The following is a 20,067-nucleotide window of genomic DNA, read 5'->3' as shown; positions in this document are numbered from 1 at the left end:
CAGTGAAATGTGTGACCCTTGTGCACGCAGCACTGTGCACAGGTGTTTGAAGAACCACTGAGGGCTCTAATGAGGTGGTGCACTAAGAAGGAATATGGGATGGCCCCTCAGCCACAAAGAACTAGAGGGGTTAGATGTTGGAGTCTGAAGATGAAATTCCTTCCAGCCCCCATGGGTGGACCACATATGAACAGGACGGCAGAATGGATCAAAGACTTCAAGCATATGAAGTGTCGCAGGAAAAAAATGACCCTGGCGATGAGGCAGGCTAGGGTTTGAGTATGAGCTTCACTACTTCTCAACTGTGCTCCCTTGACCTCTTTAAGCCTGTGAGCTCCTTTGGAAACTCAGTTGCTGTGAACAGCATTTGTGCAAATGGCAGCCCATCATGTGACACTTTCATGCTCCCTGTCAAAACCTCATGCCATCCTATTTAGACTAATTTTAAAAACTTAGCCTTGTGTTAAGCCAAGGTTTAATAAACTACAGTCCCTGGGCCAAATTCACCATTGCCTGTTTTGTAAAACAAAGTTCTACTGGAAAACACTCACACCTGCTCATTTCCATATTGTCTGTGACTGCTTTCACACTACCACAGCGGAGTTGAATACTCCTATAAAAATAAAAATATTTACTATCTGGCCCTTTACTAAAAAAGTGGACCCCTGTGCTAAGCAATAACATTTGGAAAATCAGGGGATTGGCCAGGCACAGTGGCTCATGCCTGTAATCCCAACACTTTGGGAGGCTGAGGCAGGTGGATCACCTGAGGTCAGGAGTTCGAGACCAGCCTGGCCAACATGGTGAAACTCCATCTCTACTAAAAATAAAAAAAAATTAGCCAGGTGTGGTGGCAGGCACCTGTAATCCCAGCTACTAGGGAGGTTGAGGCAGGAGAATCACCTGAGCCCAGGAGGCAGAGGTTGCAGTGAGCCGTGATCACACCACTGCACTCCAGCCTGGGTGACGGGGGTCTCAAAAAAATAAATGAAATAAAATAAAATAAAATCAGGGGATTTAAGAGTACTTATGTTCCCCACAATACACATTAAAATAAATATAGAAATCTAAATGGTAATTTAAAATATATCTCTCAAATGACCTAGTGTACCACCAGTGGTGTGCACACCCCACTTTGAGAAATACAGTAACGAGGATTAAATGAATGAACACTTATAAATCACCAAGACTGAGAAACAGTAGCAAGTTGTCTTCCTCCCTTCAAGATCAGTGTTACCAATCCAGCTGGCTTTTCCTTTCCAGTGGGTTTTCCTTTTGTTGTGAGAGTAACTGGCCTGGCCAGATGATAAGAGCAATAACCAAGAGTAATTAGGCACTTACCAACTAATGTGTAGATACTAATGTGCTGAACTTTCATTCTCACAATGAATTTATGAAGCAGGGGTATTATTATCCCCATTTTACAGAAGAGGAAATGGAAGCTTAGAGAGGCGCACCACCTGTCCAAGGTTCTACACCCAGGATGCTATTCTACACCAGCCACACAGTACTCCTCCATGCAAACCCTCTCTCTAATCCATGTGGCAGAATCTACCCAAAGAGAACGATCTGAGATATGTACAAAGGCTGATGTACAAGGCCAATAACTGATGAAATTAATAACTTTTGAAGCTATTATGAATAACATAGGCCAATGTTATTCATAATACCAAAAACCTGGAAAGAACATTAGTCTAACAATGGTAAATGATTCAACAAATTAAGATATAGTCTTATGACAGAATATTAAACAACCATGACAGGTGATACTTCTAAACATTTCATGACATCAGAAAATGTCTGTAATTTTTAAAGCAGAATACAACAAGCATATTCAACATAATGCCAGTTAAATTAAAATTCATACTGACATTGACAAAATACAAGACATCATTTAAAAAAGGCAAGAAGGAAATATCTCTCGGAATAATATTACCAATGATTTTTGACTGAATGTTTCAAGATCATTTTGCTGTATTTCTGTAATATTCTACAATGAGTTCATATTTCCTTCTACAATCACTGCTCTTCTCCCCACCTCCCAGTGTGAATGACAAATTGGCAAACTGCAGTGGGTTCTTCAGCATTTTTATTCAAATATAAAGGATTCTTATAAAAGCACTAGATTAGGCCGGGCGCGGTGGCTCACGCCTGTAATCCCAGCACTTTGGGAGGCCAAGATGGGCGGATCACAAGGTCAGGAGATCGAGACCATCGTGGCTAACACGGTGAAACCTCGTCTCTACTAAAAACTACAAAAAAATTAGCTGGGCGTGATGGCGGGCACCTGTAGTCCCAGCTACTCGGGAGGCTGAGGCAGGAGAATGGCGTGAACCCAGCAGAGGGAGCTTGCAGTGAGCGGAGATCGCGCCACTGCACTCCAGCCTGGGTGACAGAGCAAGACTCCATCTCAAAAAAAAAAAAAAGCACTAGATTAAAAACAAACCACAAGGAAAGAAAGGACTAGGACTTGGATGCAAAGAGGAGGAAGTGTTATATTTTCTTCTTCTGGGGAGGAGAGAAGGGAGGAAATTTCCATTTTTTAAGTGTTTTTAACCAAGATGGAATCCCACTCTGAACTCACTCTCAAATCCATGAGCTCTGGGCATGTAGTCTGCACCCTGGGTACTTCTGTAGATGGTATGAATGTGACATACACCCACACGATGTAATTGGGCCATCTGTCTATTGTTCCCCTGTGGTCTGAACCTCCACAGCAGATCACATGAGCTTTAAAGGTAGAGACAGATGTATGTTCTAGTTATGAGTGTCCTTACCTCTCGGTACTCATATATCTCAGTGCCACCTGCCCTTAAGAACTCCCAGAAGGCTGGGCATGGTGGCTCATGCCTATAATCCTAGCACCTTGGGAGGTCAAGATGGAAGGATCGTGTGAGGCCAGGAGTGCAAGAACTTCTAGAGGCATTCACTGAAGGAAGAGCTACAGGAAGCCTGGACTCCTGCAGTTTCATCCAGCACAAGATCCAGGTGGGAGTAACAGGAAAATGTTGAACAAGAGTGAGAAGTGGAGTGAACTACACAATGCCATTCTGAAAAGCCAGATGGCCAGTGTTAAGCCAGGTCCTGACATGCATGAGAAGGCATGCCTGCAGCAACTTCAGCATATTCCTTTCAACATAACCCGATTAACCTATGGAATCTGAGTTAATACCCACATGGAGGAAAGTGGCATTATAAAGTCAGGATCAGGAGACTGAGCCCTCTCTGCCTCAATCTGTCAGACTTCAGCCTTCAAGCAGCTGGAGAAAAAATGGGAGGTCAGCATTCCTGTAAACAAGCTAATCTTTTTAGAGTTAAGTAGGCAGTGACATTTGTTGTTTAAAACGTCAAACTTGGAAAAGACCAACTCACACTATAAGAGCCTGCTCTTCTCTTACTCCCTTGCACTGGACTGGTGTGTTCTCTCTGACAAGTTCTCGGCTTTCTAACCTTCCCTCAGGTGGGACGGCACGACAACAGCAGCCTGAGCTGAGAACAGGCCTCTCATCCTGCTTCCAACCTGGACTCATTACAAAGAAAAATGAACCAATTCTCATAGTCTTTGGGGAGTAAATCTTATAACTCCCTAAAGATATTCCCTACCTTGTACCCAAAGGTAGGGAACAGCAAAAAGACAAAAAGACATCGGGAGATACAGCAAACGGGGCTGCAGGGGGTGAGATGGGAGAAACGGTTCTTGCCCAGGGAAGTCTTGTTCTTTGTAATAATGAAAGGGGCGAATCAATGACAAGTATCAGATAACTAGGTGACTGACACTGGCAGTGACCACTTCCTCAAAAAAAAAGCTTAAGAAGAAACAATATCATACTTTCTTCTTTATTACCAATACTCCCTTTTTCCCCTTTACTTCTCTACTAGGTAAGAGTTTGACCAATTAGAGAATCTGGTGTCACTGATATAGATTCCTGACATTCTAGAAGCAAATCCAGGAAGGGTCCCCATGGGTAGCAGGGCTGGCAAAATAAAATACTGGTTTTTAAATTTAGTATTTAGGGGTTAACTTGACCAGGAGCACACACGATCTCTAGGCAGAAAAATAAAATCCTAATAAAAAACATTGGTGGTCTGAATAAATGGAAAGACATTCAAAGCCCTTGGAAGACATGACTTAGTATTACAAAGGTGTCAACTTCCTCCAAATAACCTGTATGATTCAATGCAATTCCAAAGAAAAATTTTACTTTGGGAGAAACTTCTTAAACTTATTCTAGAATTTATACAGAAGGGTAAAGACTCATAAATACCCAAGTCAAACCTCAAAAGGGAGAATAAATAGAGAAGACTTAAATAACTAGATATTAAGAGTTGCCTCAAAGTTATTATTAAAAACCGAGAGGTATTGGGACAAAAACAGCTACACAAAAAACCTGAATAAAGGGCTCAGAGACAGAACTAAAATATGCAAACCTAAAATGCAAGAACACCGGCACTACAAATCAATCAAGGGAAGAATGGATAGCTTAGTAGATGTTGATAGGAAAACTAACTCTTCCCAAGGATAAAAATAAGAATGGATCTTCATGGAACATCTCATACAGTGGTGGAAATGAGCTAAATTAGAAACTTAAATGTGAAAGACACACTCATAAAGCCAATAAAAGAAAACATAGGTACACATCTTTGTGATATGGGTCATAAAGGCCTTCTCCAAAACACAACTTGAAAATCATAAACCAGAAGGCAAAAAAGAGACGACTTGAATATATAAAAAGGCTTTGAAGGCTTTATAGTCAAAGGATATCATGTATTAACAGGCAGATGACAAGATGAGAACATATTTAAACTGGCTAAATCTAACAAGGGATTAGTATCTAGAATCAGTAGGAACTTTTTACATATCAAAAAGAAAAGATGGTAACTGAAATAGAAAAATGGGCAAAGGACATGAATAGGCAATTAACAGAAGAGGAAACCCAGTAAACGAACAGGCCTATGAATAGATGCTCAAATTCATTAATTACCAGAGAAATTCAAATTAAAACAACAATGAACTATCATTTTACACCTACCAGACTGGCAAAAAATTAGAGAGCTGAATACTGGTGAGAGTTGGCAGGAATGGAGAAATTTGCATGTAGCGTTGGTGGGACTGTGGATCAACCACTCTGGAGAACAATACAAGAGAGTGCTTAAACTAAGTATATGCATAGCCTTTGGCCAGCAATGCTTTGGGTGGGTGTATCCCAGAGGAATTCTCACACAGGAAGACATGTACAAAGATGTCCCTTGTGGTGGTGTGAGTGGTGGTGAGGAGTTGGAGGCATGAGGAGATGGAGTACATCTCTACAAAAACAGATACAAAGTGCTGTGTACCACAAATTATGCAGTAATCAGAAGCCACAGCATAGAAGGACACAGAGGAATACGAATGACTCCTGACACAATGATGAGGGCACAAAGTAAGAAATAAAACAAGACCCAGAACCATTTATTAACACACACCATTTATTAAGAACACAGGAAGATAAAAGACACACATTTTAGAAAAAAGAACTAAAAGGGAATGGATGAATAAATAAAATGAAACAAAAGGAAAGAATGAATGAATCAAGAAACCTGTGCTGATAATGTGCCATGAACAGGGGAGTGTGATGAATTCATCTCTCTAAACCTGAGATCCAAACAGAGCATAGAGAAGAGGAGAAGAAAAGGCTCTGCAAAGAAATGTACATATATTTATCAGCTGCCATCCTCTCCCTGGCAACTGGGTCATTTGGAAAATACCAGCAGCTGACAGACATTACTTATGGCCCTGTCTTATACTCCACAGGCACCGTATGCCCTGAGAGAAACTTCGAGATGAAAGCAAACGAATTCAGAAATTCCCTTTTGCTATCTGCTCCTTCAGAACATTCTGGCTCTGTGATAAAATGTTTGCATTGAAATTCCCACCAAAACATTTCCTAGAAAGGAAAATGCCGGACATTGGGAATTTGGACTCTAGACATTTGGAATCTGGTTAAGAAGAGCAGTGCCTCACTCTTAAATTCATATCAGATTGGCTTCATATCTTTAAAAGAGTTTAGATTGTGTCATAAACAGAAGGAGTGTTGCAGAACAATCAAGACCCAGAGCATTAGCGCCACCTGTGGTAGATGAGCCCTATGGGTTTGCATTAAATTGCAAATTACTGCCATCAAGAGATACAGTACAACAACCCCACCAAGGAGGGGAAGCTAAGAACCTGTACCACGTGGGAAAGGGTCCAAACTCAAAAAAGGGCAAGGAAGCACTAAACCAGACCATGACACTGGTTTGCCAGCTTAGAAATCAATCAATACCCTAAAAAAAACAATTCCTATTTAAACGACTCCTGAAAAAGTGGCCAGTTTTTTTTTTTTTTTTTTTTTTTTTTTTGAGACGGAGTCTCAGTCTATTGCCCAGGATGGAGTGCAATGGCACGATCCTGGCTCACTGCAACCTCTGCCTCTCAGGTTCAAGTGATTCTCCTGCCTCAGCTTCCTGAGTACCTGGGATTACAGGCGTGTGCCACCATGCCTGGCTAATTTTTGTATTTTTAGCAGAGACAGGGTTTCACCATGTTGGCCAGGCTGGTCTCGAACTCCTGACCTTGTGATCCGCCTGCCTCGGCCTCCCAAAGTGCTAGGATTACAGGCATGAGCCACCGCGCTGGCAAAAGTGACCAACTTTTTTAACCCATCTTTTTATCTGCTGTGTGCTAGATGAAAGGGTAATGACTGAAGAATCATTAGACACCCAAGGCAAGCAACTCTCTTTGCTCTGTGAATAATGAGGTGCAAAAAGCAAAATGTCACAACTGCTTATATTTTCCAAAATAAAACTGTTTGTCTTATTCTTTTCTCGAGGGAGGTCAAGTAATGCATGCTATTATGTATGTTGTTCTATAGCCTAATGTTTTTAAAATTTCAGTCATTAACAAACTATCAACACAATTTCTGCAAATATATCCAGCCCTCTCTGGTTCTTTGCAAAGGTTGTGTATTACTCCTTAATTTATTTAGCCAACTCCCTATTTGGTATTTAGATTGTCTCTCATTCTTTGCTATTATCACCAACGCCCCAACAAACTTATTTATTGTACAAACTATCTTTGCACTCTAATGATTCCTTTAGGATAAGCCGTTGGGGAGTTAGAGGGTGGTCACTTTTTTAAGGATTCCAAAGCATATTCTCGAAATGCCTTAAGAAATGTCAGAACCAGTTGGGATGCCCACCACTAGAGCCATGGTTGTCTTTCAAATCTATTGGGATTTATCCCAAGTAGAGAGATGTAGGTTCATAAGGTCACAAGTTACAAGTAAACTTCTGGCTGGTGTGGGGGGAGGTCTCCATTCACGTGCCTCTCCTCCCCCACCACTCTTGGGTCCTTTATTATGGAGGCAGTGTGTCCCAGGTGGGGCCAGGTGTGAGTATCTGTTAGTGTAGCCTGCTTGGCATCCATCCCCTCTGGTCCTGATGGCTTCCCTGATTTCCCTCTGGGAAACTACTCTGCTCCCATTTTTTGCAGCAGTCTTGAAACTCTCAATCAAAATGTACAGTTTTTCCCTGGGTGGACCCAAGTTAGACCAACTTGATGCCTAGGAATCTCAATGCTCAGAAAGGTGAGGCAAGGACAACAAACAGTTTAGAACTTTATCGTATTATCCAGAAGACCCTTTCTCACCAGGTTCCTGGGTCTCCAGAACTCGTCTATTCCCAAGCCTAGCTTTTCAGCTCCTCCGACCATACTATGAGCTACCATACAGCCTTACATATTCCTTCATTATTGTTACTACTGTTTTTGCCTCAGTTAGCCAGAGTTGACTTCAGGTGCTCTAAAACAATCTTACCTAATTGGGGGTGGGGTAGGGTGGAATTACTTCTTTGTTTCCTTGCATATTTACTTGAAATTTTTCCCTTGTTCATTTTACTTTTTTTGGAGGTGGAGGGGAACATTTTTTTCTCATCTCGTAAAGGCCTCTCAACCTACTCACAGCAGGCATTCCAAATTACTTAATATTTCATACAAAATTCCTGGGTAAAAAATTATATTTTGAAGATAAAGAAAGGGGGGAAAAATATCTGTCCTATAACGGCTTTCAGAAAAAAACAACTTCATCCTTTGGTCCACATGGAGAGGCACTGTTCTACTGATTTTCCTAACACAACTGGAATTCACAGTAGAGCAACCTTTAAATTTTTTCTCAATTGGATTTTACAAAGCAAGGTGACAGGATTTCCTCTGTACTCTTGCAGCAACCTGGAAGGATTTTGTTTTTTCTCCTATACACCAAGGAGATAATCAGCCCAAACATTCTACCAGTAGCAGGTTCATTTTAATCCCATTGCCTTTACAAGGTTACAGATACCCTTGGAAATCATGATTAACCAGAGTGCTTACAGGCAGCAGCAGGGCAAATGCACTACATTCTACAGAGGCTGCCCAGGGACACTTCCATCAGAGAAGAATATTACCATAGAATTCATCACCATTCTTTCCTCCCCCAAGAGACCACAAAGAAAACAGAGTTACTAAGAAATCACCTAACATAGTTATTGTCTCTCCAGTCCTTTGAGCGAGACCGTGCTGGAGGCAAGAGCAACTTTGGCTTTCCCACAGGATAAGGCTCTCCTGGAGTTGAGTACTGTTGTATTAAGTAATTTTTAAGTGGTGATGAGCTATAAGTCTTAAGACATACGATTAAAGGAGATAATGTACACGAGAATGCTTTGTGAAGTGTGACACGTTATTTCAATGTAAGGTGTCACTACAGCCTTGCCAGCCAGGCTCACTTACCGTCCCTCTGGAGTCACTGGCGGAAAGTTGGGGTGGAGGCATGTCCCACTGCACTCGGGAACTGGGGCCAACCCACCATGCCCACAGCACCGCCTGGTGGTTCACACCTGGAGTAGCAACTTCTCAAAGCCCACTCCCAACCCCAGCTGTAGAAGGTTACCCAAGCATCGTACTTACTCCCTTCACTCTGGCTGTCTTTGTTCGAGTTGTAGACCTGGAAAATAAAAATAAAAATTCACTTGTGTGCATTTTATATCACCCTATAGGTTCACTGTAGAAAACCATTATCTTCCTCATTTTCCCTAGTTTGCACCATGAAGTGGAAGGTAATTTCTGGCTCCCAAATATGAACCCATTCAATAATTATCTACTTCTCAGGATTTACTTTAGCTGTTCTTAAATGTGTGTGCATCAGAATCATCTGTGCAACTTTATTGTGGGAAAAAAAAATTCCCTCTTTTTAAGAAAGTAAATGTATATGCGTACATAAATAGAAAAGATAAAAAAATTAAAATTAGTTACAAATCATTAAGCATGAACTGCGCACCAGGCAATGTGCTAAGCATTTCACATGAATGATCTGAAATAATCAACATGACAATTCTGTTGGGCAGGAGCTGTTATTATCACTGTTTCACAGATGGAGAATATGAAGCCTAGAGGGGTTAACTAATGTCTCACAGCTACTTAGTGGCAAAGTCAGGACCTTTACATCAAAAACTGTTGACTGTTAATACTGGGGAGTGGGAACTGTTACTTTTTACTCTACATACTTCTAGAAGTTTGAATGTTATAAGGAGAATATATATTTTCCATAGAAACCCCTTAAATAATGTAAATCATAAAAAGGGAAAGTACCCCAATAAAGAAAAAGAAAATACCCAATATAAAAGACACAATGACATATTGCAAGGGTCAGCAAGTTTTTCCTGCAATGGGTCAGACATTAACATTTTATGCTTTGTAGGCCAAGAGGCAAAATCAATGACATTATGTAGGTACTTCTACAACAAGATAGAAAGTACATTTTCATAAATTTTTTGACAAAATTTAAAATCTAATAATATTTGAGTATGATTTTCTGAAATGCAAGCCTACTAATCAGAAGAATGAGTTTTTTTTTTAAGAGAGGTTGATATTTAGCTTAATTGGTGCTCAAAGTTAGTTTTCCTTATAAAGTCAATTATAGATGTTTGTTTGTAAATATGATGCTTGGCTTATGGGCTCTACAAAAGAAGGTGGTGGGCTGGATTCAGTCTGTGGATCACAGTTTGCCCATCTCTGATATGCTGTCATAATTAAACAAGATGAAACCTCTACTTTAGAAAAGAAAAAAATTGGCTGGGCACGGTGGCTCACGCCTGTAATCCCAGCACTTTGGGAGGCCCAGGCGGGCGGATCATGAGGTCAGGAGATCAAGACCATCCTGGCTAACATGGTGAAACTCCGTCTCTACTAAAAAACACAAAAAATTAGCCAGGCATGGTGGCGGGTGCCTGTAGTCCCAGCTACTTGGGAGGCTGAGGCAGGAGAATGGCATGAACCCAGGAGGTCGAGCTTGCAGTGAGCCGAGATCGTGCCACTGCACTCCAGCCTGGGCAACAGAGCAAGACTCCGTCTTAAATAAATAAAATAAATTTTAAAAAAATCATAGAACCCAAGCCCTTCTTTGGTCATTAAGGTTCTGTAGGTATAGAAAGGCATAAGGTGAACCTGATCATAATATATATATATATGTATGTATATATATAAATATATCCCTCCAGTGACTCTAATGGCTACTCTCAGTTGAGAACCACTTATTTAACCCCTAAAGAAACCAAGGCAACTACCTCTGAAAAGAACCATTAAATCCAGAAAGGGATTTTTCACTTAAGAAATATGATGGAGAATGGCTGGTCAAGAGGTCCCACTTGGCCCTTCAGCTGCTTTGTGTCATTGGGTCTCTTAGCCTCTCTGGGCATCTATTGCCTCATCTGTAAACTGAAGGAGTCGCCCAAGAAGGTCTTTGAATTATCAAGCTCTAAATATAACAAATCATCCCATTTCATTATTAATTTTCTAAAGAAAACTAAAGCTACCAGGCCACTTATTAAAGGTCAGAAAGATGAGGATAAAGAGAACAGGTTTCTGTACTTAAAGAGGATTGTCTAATGAATGAAAAGGCATCAATGCATATACCTAAAAGTTCTAGAGATAAGGAGTCAAAAGATTTTGATCCTGGCCTGGGCTTCCCCATTGGTAACTTCATCTTGCTGAACTTTAATTTCTTCATCTATAAAATGTGGGCGATGATAGGTTTTTCTGACTAACTCAGCCAGAGCTGCTGTGAACATCAAATGAGATTGTGCCAAAGAAATATACTGAAACAGCACAACACAATGCAAGCACTTTGGACTCTACTACTGAGAAAAGAAACGTTTAATATTCATGGAATTTGAGGGGAGGGCAAAAGTCACCACCAAGTCTAGGTGGAGGCTGACATAGAGGTTGTGTAATTTCTACTTAAAAGAGGAAACACCGTGGCCCATTCTTCCTCAGCAGCATCATCTATATAAATGAACTTGAGCTGGATCATGGTTTCCAAATTGAGCCCTACAACACCTGCACAAACAAAGGAGTTGGAGAGAAGCTAAGACCAAATGACCCCTCCCTTGGCTTTTATCCATTTTACTCATGTGGCTATTGAACAAGGGCATAGCGGCTTTGAAAAGTTTGAAGACCTCCTAAATAGTAATTTCCCATGTTGCTTGCGATTCATTTATTTATCCATGCATTTTAACAAATATTTACTGTGTGCTTATAATGGTCAGGCAATGTTCCAGGTGCTGGGGATACAGATGAACTAGACATCTGTAATCTCTGCTCTAAAAAACTTTCCAATTAGTGAAGAAAACAGAAATAAGCAGATGCACATTTATGATTACTTCAAATATTGATAAATACATCGGTGAAAGTAAAAAAAAAAAAAAAAGCGGGGGTGTATTGTGGACTTTAGGTGAGGAAATGCTTCTCGGAAGAGGTGACGTTTGCGGCAGGCCTGAATGATGAGGGGCACCTCCTTGGGAAGATGTGGGGGCTAGTGCCAACAGAAAGTACAGGTCCTTGGAAGGTGAAAAGTCATTGCATTTGAAGGAAGAAGGCCAGTGTGGTTAGCAATCAGTGCAATGCAGACAGGGGTAGGAGACGAGGATAGGGCAGAGGGGCAGCAATCCGATCCTGTAGAGCCTTGTGACCTGTGAGTGAAATGGGTCACAGTGTAATAGCTAGGACCAGCAATCCATGGTGACCAGCATTCACTAACCTTGGAAAGTTGGGCAAGGGAAGTGCAGAAGAGAAGACCGCACTTTGGCAAGTATTTTTTTTCAGCCATCCTTGATCCCTGCATTTCTCCTAGTAAATTCAAACATTCTATCCAAGGGAAACTTGCTTCTATTTATAGCTGGCAAAATCCAGAAGGAATAGTAAAATGCAGGACTTCCAGCCCTCCTTCATTAGGAGATGAATTTGTGCCAAATTACTTTCTTTCAAGGTTTCCTGGGTCTCAGGAGACCCCTTCCTGGAACACCCAAGCATTCCCTGAATTGGAGAAGGGTAATCAATGAGCCAAAGGCACCAGAAACATGTACTCACCTGCTTCTCTGAGGCCAGGCTGTTAATCTCTGTCTGGTTTGGGTTAATGAGCCAAAGAGAATGAGTTTTGAAATGAAGCTAACAAATCCTGCTTACCAGGACTTTGTGACTACAGGGCCCAACAAAGAAGGCCCAGGGTGGGGAAGCAACCAGATGGTGGCTCAGTCACAGCACTAAGCAGGAATGGTTTTGTTTACCTAGCACTTACCAAGTGCCACACATGGCAACATCTAATCCTTGCAACCACCATATGGATGAGGTCTAGTATTACTCACATTTTAAAGATATGGAACCTGAGACCCAGAGTGGTTACACAGTTTGTCTAGGGACACAGAGCTGGTCAGTGGTGTACTACTCTATCTTGCCTTTAAAAGGATGTTCCAATACCCTTTTACCTTTCTAGGCAGTGGCAAATGTATATCACTACCAAGTCACTCCAGTGGTTGGTATTATGGTTCATAAATACCTTCTATACTGACAGAAGCAAAGAGCATGCAATTCACCCTTTGGAAATGGTGAGTCTGCTCTGGGCTATCCTTCTTCTCCAGATCTCACAGTTGCCCACTAGCATCCGACTGAGGTTCAGAGGCAATAGCAATGTCCTGAAAGGTCACTTTGACCATAGCTTTGTCTTATGATTAGCAATCTCAAATTTATATGCTTTCAGGTAAGCCTCTCAAGAGCATCTACCTTAATACAATAGAACCCAACTCTTCAGGAGCAACCCAAGTGGACAAGGGGCACTAAATGCCTGATTTGTGGCTCCTCAGAAGACTGAAACAGCTGATGCATCGACAACCCAACTGAAGCTAAGCTCCACCTGTTCTGCTTAGCTAGAGTACTCTAAAACCTGGGAACATTATCTCCTTTGGGTTTCTATACTTTGATGTAGGTATAGTCTAGTTTCTACTGACCATTGTATATGAAGATTTGTTAAAGATCCATGCCAACAAGTATCTATTTTCAAGTATATGCTTCTGAAGAAGAGAAATTACATGTGTTTACTTTATCTTATCACGGTCCATCTAAGAGTCATTAAAGAATAATTATGACAGATAGAAGTTAATAATGATGATGATGACAAAACCCCTGCCATGTGCCAGACACCATGCCAAGCATTCTGTGTGCATTGTCTTATTTGGTTCTCATACCAGCCTAATTATTCCTGTCACAGAGATGAGAAAACTGAGGCATTAGAGAAGTTAGGTCACATGGCCAACGTCAGACAGTTGGAAATGGGCAGAGTCCAGACAGGAACTCCCACGGTCTGTCTCCAGAGCCCAAGCACTTAACCACTAACCACATGATCAATAAGTCATTGTGATGATGATGATGACAATGACGACGATGATGATGATGACGATGATAAAGGTGAGATGTTGTGGGCAGCTGGGCAGGTGAATCACCAGAAGGAAGAACTTGCCCTGAGTCAGAAAGAAAATGAAACTGGGAACAGCCTTCTGATTCTAGCCTGGAGTATTTACCACCAACCCATGCAACCAGCTGGCATCTAGTGTAGAAGTAACACTTCATATTCTCTCTGAAACACAGGGTTCGATCCTGATGATAAACACCAGGGGCAGAGAGTAGCTTTTTGATACAAATCACAGGGCACAGCAATTCTGAGTCGTTACCCAGAAGCTACAATGAAAGTACAATTTAATAAATCAAAGGAGGGTGAGGAAAGCCTTCATATGCTTCCTCTGCACCAAGATGTGATTTTGCAATAAATTCTGTTCACTGCTGAGCCAATTCAGTTTACATGTCCCTACAGAATTAACAGAGAATACACAGAGTCATCTGGATTCCCAGAATTTTTCTATGAGTACCTTTATTACCATTATCCAAGCCATACGGAGAAAGCAGAGAGGCTTGTTTTTCAAATGTAGATATTAAAGACATAAGTAAAGCAAAAATTTGACAAAACAATCTAACTTTTCCCTTTCACACACAACTGCATTAGAGCTTAGGCATACCACACTTTGGATCAAAATCTGGACAAAATAAAGATGCTGGGGAAATAGGTTCATAAGGAAATTTGTTTAAAACTCATGCTCCTCTCTAAACTGCACCATCTTTACCTAAATGCACATCCAAACTCTATGATCCCCTGAGGTTTTCTCCAAGTCTCCTCCAACCTGGTTGTTCCCCTGATGTACCAATGTGGAGACACACTGAATAAGGCAATGTGTCAACATCTTAAAACAACGGGCTGCTTCTACACCATCGAATATCATCTCATCTCCTCTGCGTGACAAAATGGGTCCACCATCACTAGAGTCAAAAGAGCTTGCTCTTTTGAATTGTTTCTGTCAGTGGCAACAGATTTGTAGTAATCTACTGCTTAGGTTCAAAGTCCAACTTTACTGTTTATTGGCTAACATGCACATCAGTTATCATCCCCAGACCTCAGTCTTGCCATCTGAAAAAGGGGGATACTAATACTCTCCACTTCTTAGGATTGTTGTAATAATTAAATGGAATCGTAGATATACAATATTCAATACAGCACTGAATGTAAATTCTATGGCCTATTGAACATTCTACAAGGATTAACTTTCATCTTCATCACTGTCATTTTCCTCCTTCCTTCTCTTCCCACTTTGTGTTTAAAAAAACAAAACAAAAAGCATCTTCTGGTGATGGAAACGTATCCCCTATGGGATAAACGACTAAGGATGGGAAATGTCATTTGAGGGACCCCGTGGCATTGGTCTTGTTGGCAATGTAATATAACCAACTGAAACTAATTAAGAGATGAAGGGAAAGGAAAGGAGACAATCTAAGGTCAACTTTTAAATCAATGGTTCTTAATCTTTTTTAAAACAGCAATCAAACATAAAAATAGCCACCTGCCACCAACCGCTTTTTCACTATCAATTATGTGCCAAGCACCATACTAAGCGTTTAAACAAATGATTTTATTTCATCCTCAAGCCTATGGGGTACTACACCTGCCTCTATTTCATAGCATCATGTGGGTTAATTAACTTTCCAAAGGTTACATACTAGCAAATTACAGAGCCAGGATTTGATTTAGGCAGAGCACAGTAGAGTCTGTACTCAACCACAACTTCATACAACCTCTCCACCCAGTCCTGCTTTCCAGAGGAAAAACAGCCTGCCAATTAACAAAGAACTCAAAAGAGGCTAAGCAGTAATTAAAATGGCAACAATGCAACCATTATGTAATAACAAAATTTCCACCCAATTTAAGCATAACAGGAATTCTACAAACTTCCAATTAATACAAGTGTGGCAGTAATTAAAAACCACGACCAGCTTGAGACATTTTAGGATGCCCAAAAAACAACCCTCCTAAAACCTATCAGCACATACAGAGAGAACTGGCCAGGGTTGCCAAAGACTCTGTGGCAGATTTCTCAGTTGAGCACATTAGAATGCTCGGCAAACACCAATACAGGCTAAATTCAGGAACTTTTTTTTTTTTTTTGGAGACAGAGTCTTGCTGTCAACCAGGCTGGAGTGCAGTGGTGCGATCTCGGCTCACTGAAACTTCCGCCTCCCGGGTTCAAGCGATTCTCCTGTCTCCTGAGCAGCTGGGACTACAGGCCACGCCTGGCTAATTTTTTGTATTTTAGTAGAGATGGGGTTTCACTGAACTCCTGAGCTCAGGCAATCCACCCGCCTCGGCCTCACAAAGTGCTAGGATTACAGGCATGAGCCACTGTGCCCAGCCTTAGGAACTTTTAATAACACCCCTGAGAAGTTACTAGTAAGACACCCTTAGTCTGTGGAATGCCACCCATGAATGGACATGATTTTTCTAGATCAGGACTTCTCTTTTCACCCATGGGCCACAGGCCACACTTGGAAAAGCTTTTGGGAAGGAATTGTTTGAATCTGAAGCATGAATAGCCTGGAGTAAATAAGGATGTGTCTCAACTCAAGGGGTCAGAGCCAGGGAGCCAGCTACTGGTTCTTCCTCCTCCTCCAATTAGAAATGTGACTCTCATCACCATGGTCTGAGTGGTGAAATGTGCTCAGTGGAGCAAAAATAAGATGGTTGTTGCTACTTTTCTGTTTCTCAGCTGACAATACTCTGCCAGGCTTTCCCTTTCCACTGCTACCACTGTTGCACTTGCTGTCTTAGGGAGGCTCCCTCAAATGTGAAACCAATAAAAATATAGTTGATGGCACTTCCCAATGACCGATTCCTGAACCAATGTCAAGACCTTGCTCTTACCCTGTAGAATTATACATAAAGGGGGTTCAGTAATTGGCACACAGCCAGCCACTCAGAAAGTACTGATTGGATGAATAGAGAGAATAAGAGAGAAACTGCAATTAAAAAAAAAAAAAAAAAAAACAGAAAAAACACTAAAGGTGGAGTTGGTGAGGACAATGCATTGGCCAGACAGAAAAGGCAAGCTAGATGTGTGCTCAGGTGTCCAGGTGACTGCTTTGTTCTCCCCAACACCTGGCAAATTCTCTATGAATCTTTCTTACAAGGGTGTGAAAACAGACAATTCAGGCCTTCCTAGGAGAAAATAGGATACAGATTTATCTTATTTGGCTTAACTCAAGGCTATCAAAATCCCTCACATAGCCATTTATTTTCTATGTTCCACCCCTGTGTGTTAGCTCTACATCCACCAGGTGACAACGAATGCTGCTAATAGTTTTGGAGCCTATGGTACCACTGGGGAGTTCTGAAATAAGGGCTAAGAAAGGGATTCTGTACCTGTTGGTGCCGAGTCCCTTCCCCTACACAATCAGAGGCATCTCAAGACTAGGCAGTCTCTTAGAAAATGGCCCAATAAAAAGTGACCAAATGGCTGTGCTCCTACAGCCATCCAAAAGACAGAGTCTTTTAACAGCCCCGGAAGCCTTCTTGCTGGTGAATAAAAATTGCTGCTTGCTGTTCAAAACATGATTACAACAATGATGATGAATAGAAAAGTAAACTTTCTTTACCATTAGTTTAAGCATTGCCTGCTGCTTTGTACCTTGTGGATATAAGCAACTTATCTCTTTGTATTATTGCTCAGTAACATTGGGGGAAAAAAGTGCTCTGGACACCTGTGATTACTACTGTTCAACATCTATGCCCCTCTTTTTCCAGGGATACCACCCTTATTTTCCTTGGGGAGCCACCTCCCTGCCAAGGCAAGTCCATATGGTTTGGGTGGGGCTGATCCCAACTCCATCTTCAGGTTTGTTGCATCTGATCCAGACTATGCATCCTACTGCACATGTGATTGGCCCAAGCCAAACGCAGCCAGTGACACTCACTCATTTTTTACTACAACTATTGGAAATGAGGCCTTGTGTTGCTAGGAAAACAGGATGCATACCTGAAGCTTTTGAGGCCAACTTCGGCTACCACACAGGCAAAGCCTTGAGCAGAAAAGGTCAAACAAAGACATGCAGAGCCATGAATGAAGGGACATGGGATTCTGATGGTATCATTTGAGCCCTTTTATCTTAACATATCAGAAGCTCATCCCTGCTCTTTCCATAGTATATCAATAACATCCTTTTTATTTTTTAGTTGTGTTTCTGTTGCTCGCAGACAAGGGTTGTGGTAATTTTTTTTTTAAGTGCATGAGAGAAAAGCCTACTTGTGCTTTATAAGGAACTCTAGAGTGAAGGAGAAAAATGTGCAACAAAGTTGAAAGAGAAACTGTGCTGTCATCCTTGAATTTCCCATTCCTTCTACCTCACATATCCAATCAGTTCCAAGTTGTATCACTTCTATTACTTTCATATATCTTGAACCTATTCCTCATCCCCACGTCTTTTTCTATTGCCCAAGGTCAGATTGTCTTTGCCTTCTCACCTAGACCTTGACATTGGCTATATCCTAGTTCTTGTTGGCTCCACTCTCTGGCTCTGCTCACTTGCTCTGCAAGATGTGTTTCCCTAAACCACAGTGTTGGTTGGAGAAGAGAAGGCTTCAAAACATCACAATATCAGTCTTCAGATTCTCAAAGGGCAGTGATGTGATGAAGGGGAAATCTTATTGTGCTGTACAGAGATGAAGGTCAGGGTGGAGTCCCCAGGAAGGCAGATTTCAGCTGAATATAAATAACTGACAGGAGCTCTTCATGGTCCACTAAAGCAGGAGGCTGACCCAGCATCCTCTTACACAGAGACCTAAGCCCCCTTCTGTCTAGAAGGCATCCTGGGCATTCCTGGGCTGATTAATTTTGCTGCATTTGGGGTTTAATCATTGTTAGTCTAATCCTTTCACTGGTATAGGCCCTGGACAGATTCCAAAACAGGGAGAAATGGATTTGGATGAAGTTGAGTCAAGTGGTGGATGGAGCATGCTGTGGGCTTTGGAAACTTGGCATTAAGGTCTGTGTTAAAGCAAACTAAATATGGCCTGAGAAGGACTCCATACTCCTATATTTGAGTCCTTGTGGACTAACTGTAACCTAACTTAATAGGTAGACAAGGTTGAAAAGCTAACTTAGGAATATTTACCTATAACAACAGCTGAGTCTTGGCCAATCCCAGCAGCCATACCTCAACCACTTATACACTGGTGAGTGTTCAAACTATGTTCAAATAAGGCAAACACCAAGCTATAACCAATCCAGTTGTTTCTGTACCTTACTTCTGATTTCTGTACGTCACTTTCCTTTTTTTTTTTTTGTCTATAAATTTGTTTTCACCACAAGGCATCCCTGGAGTCTCTCTGAATCTGTGGTGATTCTGGGGACTGCCCAATTCGCAAATTGTTCATAGCTCAATTAAACTCCTTTAAATTTAATTTGGATGAAGTTTTTATTTTGTCACCTGGTTCTACCACTTTTGAACTATGTGCCCTTAGACAATCATTTAACATTTCTGAGTCTGCTTTCTCATTGCAAAGTAGAGCTAAGTAATAATACTTATGAGAGTATTAACAGAATTTAAAATAGTTATTACAGTGACCGGAGGTGCTCAAAAACGTTATTTCCCTTTTCCTTACTCCACAAATATTTCCTAACTTACTTGATGGCTGCAGACAACCTTAATCTCTCGTTTCTTTGATCTATTACTGCTCCTACAGTCTATATTCTACAGAATTTAATACTTCCAAATATAATTTTTCATTCTCATCATTTCCAATCTCCAATCAAGGTCAATTTTACATTTCTATGGGGCAGGGTTTAGGGGAAGTGATCTATGTGGCATCTAAGTGTTTGCATATATTCAGTGTCCAAGAAATTATTCCTCATTAAAGGACAAGGGGCTTAAGGATGCGCATTCCTTGTCTGGGTCTTTCTCTGCGGGTCAGAGGCAGGTCATAATGACCTTGATGAGCAAATTATCCTTATAGCAATGCTTTCACATTTTGAGTGTCACTGGCACTTACTGCACTTCTCTGCGAGAAATTTCAAATTAAGCTGATATAGTTTCAAGAGAAAAGGTGAAACAGCTCCTCCTGGAGCATGTAGGTGGTAGGTCACACCCCAATAACCCGTGAAGGAGTAGGCCATTTATTTTAACTTGTTTTTGGTTCTGGTGAATTAGGCACAGGCTAACCGTTCTGGGGTTATTAACACTGATTGTTGTGGGTGCTTCTCCTCGGCTACCCCGTGACTTTGATTTGTGTGTTATATAAACACTGTTGCCATAGTTATAATTCAGGAAGCTTTGTTGTTTGACCTTAAGAAAAATTCAACCTCAAATCAGGATAA

General features: G+C 41.3%; 1 protein-coding gene across 11 annotated transcripts in view; it reads right to left on the bottom strand.

Moving 5' to 3' along the window:
• The window catches only part of ARHGAP26 (Rho GTPase activating protein 26), a 462,069-nt gene that overhangs the window by 209,287 nt on the left and 232,715 nt on the right, over nucleotides 1-20,067 (bottom strand). For all 11 annotated transcript variants that reach the window (XM_009241146.4, XM_054556004.2, XM_054556006.2 and 8 more), the window contains exon 12: nucleotides 8,957-8,993. In XM_009241146.4, the coding sequence (XP_009239421.1) occupies nucleotides 8,957-8,993 (37 nt within the window). The remainder of the gene's footprint in view (nucleotides 1-8,956; nucleotides 8,994-20,067) is intronic.

The sequence above is a fragment of the Pongo abelii genome, chromosome 4, assembly GCF_028885655.2.
Source record: "Pongo abelii isolate AG06213 chromosome 4, NHGRI_mPonAbe1-v2.0_pri, whole genome shotgun sequence".
In the NCBI taxonomy this organism is placed as follows: Eukaryota; Metazoa; Chordata; class Mammalia; order Primates; family Hominidae; genus Pongo; species Pongo abelii.
The sequence above is the reverse complement of the archived record's forward strand: the minus strand, read 5'-3'. Positions and strand labels throughout refer to the sequence as shown.